The sequence below is a fragment of the Apis laboriosa genome, unplaced genomic scaffold (genome assembly GCF_014066325.1).
Source record: "Apis laboriosa isolate Shangri-la unplaced genomic scaffold, ASM1406632v1 scaffold23_cov150, whole genome shotgun sequence".
Classification (NCBI taxonomy): domain Eukaryota; kingdom Metazoa; phylum Arthropoda; class Insecta; order Hymenoptera; family Apidae; genus Apis; species Apis laboriosa.
In genome coordinates, this window is record NW_025222452.1 from 2,845,058 (window position 1) to 2,848,644 (window position 3,587).

The following is a 3,587-nucleotide window of genomic DNA, read 5'->3' on the forward strand; positions in this document are numbered from 1 at the left end:
GAAAAAAGATAAAAAAAGAAATTGAAATTATAAATCGTACAAGAGAGATAGGTAAAGATATTTTTATCGAAATGAAATTTAAAATTCTGTCGGACGATGGCAGGTAAGAAAGGGATGAATTGTTGACGAGAGAAAGAGAGAGCACACCAATGTTTTTTTATCACAAGACATAAAAATTAACTTTTATTAGAAAATAAATAAAAGTGTTGTTGCAAAAGTATGATAAGGGTAGGGGGAGGGAGGAGTAGGCGGAAAGAAGAGAAGAAAATATACAATGAAGGCTCCGATGTCGCGATGTCTTCTTCAATATCACGCACAAAAATTTTTACCAGAGATTGCCCAGAAAAGAAGAAGTAGAGTTAGAGAGGAGGGCGGGATGGAGGGGCAAAATACAGGAAACTGATACTGTAAAAAAATTCGTTGCGCCGTGTAGATCGCGTGTAGACCAAAAAAAAAAAAAAAAAAAAAAAAAGGGAGAGGATCGAAATAAACGTAACGTAATAACTTTTCCCTCGAGATTGGAAATTGCCCGAGCGTTCGGATGGTGTCGAAAAGAAGAAATTCGATTTGGCCGTCGATCCTGAGGCCGTCGATCTTGATCCTCGTCGATCGTGATCCACAACCTCGACGTTCCTCGTCCATCGTTTATTCGTTGGATAATACTGATCGACAATACTTTCTCCCTCCGATTAATATGATTCCTCGGTCGATATTTAGAGGGTGGGGAGGGGTTTGAGTTTCCCCTTCTTCGAGAACGAAGAACTCGAGCGTTGGCAGAACGACAAACGGTCGGATGCTTCAAATGTATATCGTCTCGAGCTTCTTTCCCGCCAGGAAAATTTCGATGTTGGCCATGGTTATCGTTATTCGTGAAGCGTCGCTACTCCAGATGCACCTCGGGACGGCTCGTCCAGGATTGATGCTCACCCTGGGCAAGCGAGTTCAGTTGGTGCCGTGCGGAACTTTAATCCCAGGGATGATGGGAGATGGGGGCGGCCTTCACCACCTTTATCTGAGGCTCCACGTAGTGCTCGACGCCGACGAGGTGAGGTGTCGCGACCTTGGGTCCGTGGTACGGGATCTTCACGGTTGGCACATGGGGGATCTTAATGTTGAGGGGCTGGGGGTGTGGGGGTGGAATAGCTGGTTGTTGCGGAATCTGGAGCACTTGATGGACTTCCGGAGCATGTACCTGCGAAATTTTTCCCGACGTTAAATTAATTTTACTCGAGACACGGTCAGCTGAGATAGTTAGGTCCGTAAGAAATTTTTGTTTCTGATGCTCGACGTCGAAGAAAATTCGTCGAAGCGAGTTGCCGCGAGCTTAACCGCGAGCGGATAATAAACGCGGAAGAAAGGAACTGAAGGAGCGGTTAGAAAATCTCGCGACTCCTTATGCGGTTGCATAAGTAAGGGATTGGAAGGAATCGTTGAACGATGATTCAGAACCGCAATCCTCGTTAAGGGGGATTTGCAAACGCTGTTGGTTAACGTTGGTTAACGAACAATTCAATTAGACGGCGATCGAGATACGATCGCATCGATTGATTGGAAAGTTAAGTTACGTGATTCGTTCCGCTTTAGACGAACCATTAGACGTGGGAAATGAGGAGTTATCGATGGTGCGGTAACGATTCGAATCGAAATCGAACACGCATGAGGCGGCGAAGAGTCAAAATATAAATGAAAGAAAGTAATGGTGGTACAGGAAGATTGATTTTGAAATTGAACTCGAGAAAATGAAATTGGTTGTTGCCAAGGTGAAATAAAACATTGCTGGTAGGTAGCTGATATTCGCTATAGGTGAATGGTAAAAGTGATACTCGAGAAAATAGATGAAAACGAAACGTGTATACGTACACTTTTTGAGTAATGTTATATTTTACGGATATTAGACGCTCGAAAAACGAAAAATTTTCTTCGTTTCTTCTATCGATTCTTCGTTTCACCTGACCACATGATATTAATCTTAAATTATTTTTTTTTTTCTTTTCGTTACCTGAGGAGCCGATACCTTGACTATTGGTGCTTGAGGGACCTTAACGTACGTAGGTGCGGGTGCTGGCCAAGCTTCCGGTGCTAGCCATGGTTGCGCCACTACCTATGCGTATTTCAAAAATCCTTTTCAATACTGCTCTTTAAATTTCGATGCGGAAACTTTTGGTTACGTTTGGTTACCGCCGAGCGTGTCCAGTTTCTCGGTCCAACGAAGAGCGCATTCGTGCCGCCAGTTTTCGGCAGATTAGATTTAGATAACCAGTGGATAAAAGAAAGATAAAACGATAAAAGAAAGACGTGAAAATAGATGAGTGATGACGTACGATGATCAAAGATTTCTTCTCGATTCGAGTTTTGGAGCGGCCCAAGTCTCGTCAAGTAAGACTTGGACGAAATAGAGTTAAGAGAAGGGTTAAAATTTTAAAGATACGATACATAGCTTATCGATTATGAAGAAGTGCCTTGGAATGGTCTCGCATCATTCGTGGATTCAGTGTTGTGCGGAAATTGTTACGAGAGTGAAATTAAGATGTTGAACGTTTGAAAAAATAAAATAAAATAAAGCGTTATATTTTTAATAGGTCCAGAGTGAATGGTATGGAATAAATTTCTCCTTTCGTGAAACTTAGATAAAATTAAAGATCGGAAGATTATTACGCAACGTGCAGTAGAACGCAATTCGATTGGCGAAAAAATCGAATCGGATTAATTATCAGAAACTTTTGTTTTTACTTACCGGTGCGTGTAAGTATCCAGGGTAAGCACTGGCAACAGCCATAGCGGCGAAAAGGACAATCTGCAATTATAAAAAAAAAAAAAAAAAAAAAAAAGAAAAAAGAAAGAAAATATTAACTCGATATTTCCAACTCGAACTCGTTCCGTTTACTTCGAAAAGGCGAAATTCAAAGAGATGCATGAATACAGTTATAATATAAGAATAATGCGAATGGTGAATTTTAAAATGGAGATGCAAAATGGATACGTGTATGGATACGAGGCCCGAGAAGAAACTACGAGCAACTCGTTGGCAACTGATGAGAAACTTACTACGAACTTCATTGTGGGTGATTTTTCTTGTGCAGTACACGGGAAAACACTACGTATCTGAGGGGCGACGTGGTTTGCTTTTATAGCGGTGCCCTGCCCAGGCCCAACGAGCCAAGATGAGGCGGGGGTACAACGATTGCATTGCATACGGACCCCTTTCACCAATGCCGATCGACCCTTTCGGACCCCCTTATTCGGTGTTCCGTTGACCGCAGAATCGTTTCACTTCCGTCAACTCAACGCGATGACACCCTGAAAATTTTCGAACTTCTTCCTCTATAATAAGAAAAGTGTTTGTTTCGGGTAGGGGAGGGGGGGAGAGAAAAAAATCGAAATCTCCGTATAAAATTGACCCAGTTTGCTCGTGGAGCGACGGAATTGCCGATGGCGAGGAGAAACGAGAGAGTTGGAGATCATAAGAAAAATTCATCAAGGATTCGTGCACGTCGTTTCCTTCGAACGATCGAATTGATTTTTCTTTTCTTTTTTTTTTTCGCTTTTCTTTTTCTTAACTGAAAATTAACGCGACGAGTGATTTATAT

At 42.1% G+C, this 3,587-nt stretch overlaps 1 protein-coding gene across 1 annotated transcript; it reads right to left on the reverse strand.

Moving 5' to 3' along the window:
• Positions 1–152: 152 nt before the first annotated feature.
• On the reverse strand, positions 153–3,117 carry LOC122713360 (protein app1-like). Its single transcript, XM_043933724.1, has 4 exons — positions 3,046–3,117; positions 2,735–2,794; positions 2,000–2,101; positions 153–1,192 (listed from the first exon to the last, which is right to left on the reverse strand). The coding sequence occupies exons 1-4, from the start codon at positions 3,055–3,057 to the stop codon at positions 965–967; spliced, it is 402 nt and encodes a 133-aa protein (XP_043789659.1). The 5' UTR covers positions 3,058–3,117; the 3' UTR covers positions 153–964.
• Between the last annotated feature and the right edge of the window lie 470 nt (positions 3,118–3,587).

Coding starts and splice junctions, on each gene's coding strand:
- LOC122713360 (XM_043933724.1), bottom strand. Junction 2,102..2,734: donor CTGGATACTTACACGCACCG/GTAAGTAAAAAC, acceptor AAATACGCATAG/GTAGTGGCGCAACCATGGCT. Junction 1,193..1,999: donor TCAAGGTATCGGCTCCTCAG/GTAACGAAAAGA, acceptor AAAATTTCGCAG/GTACATGCTCCGGAAGTCCA.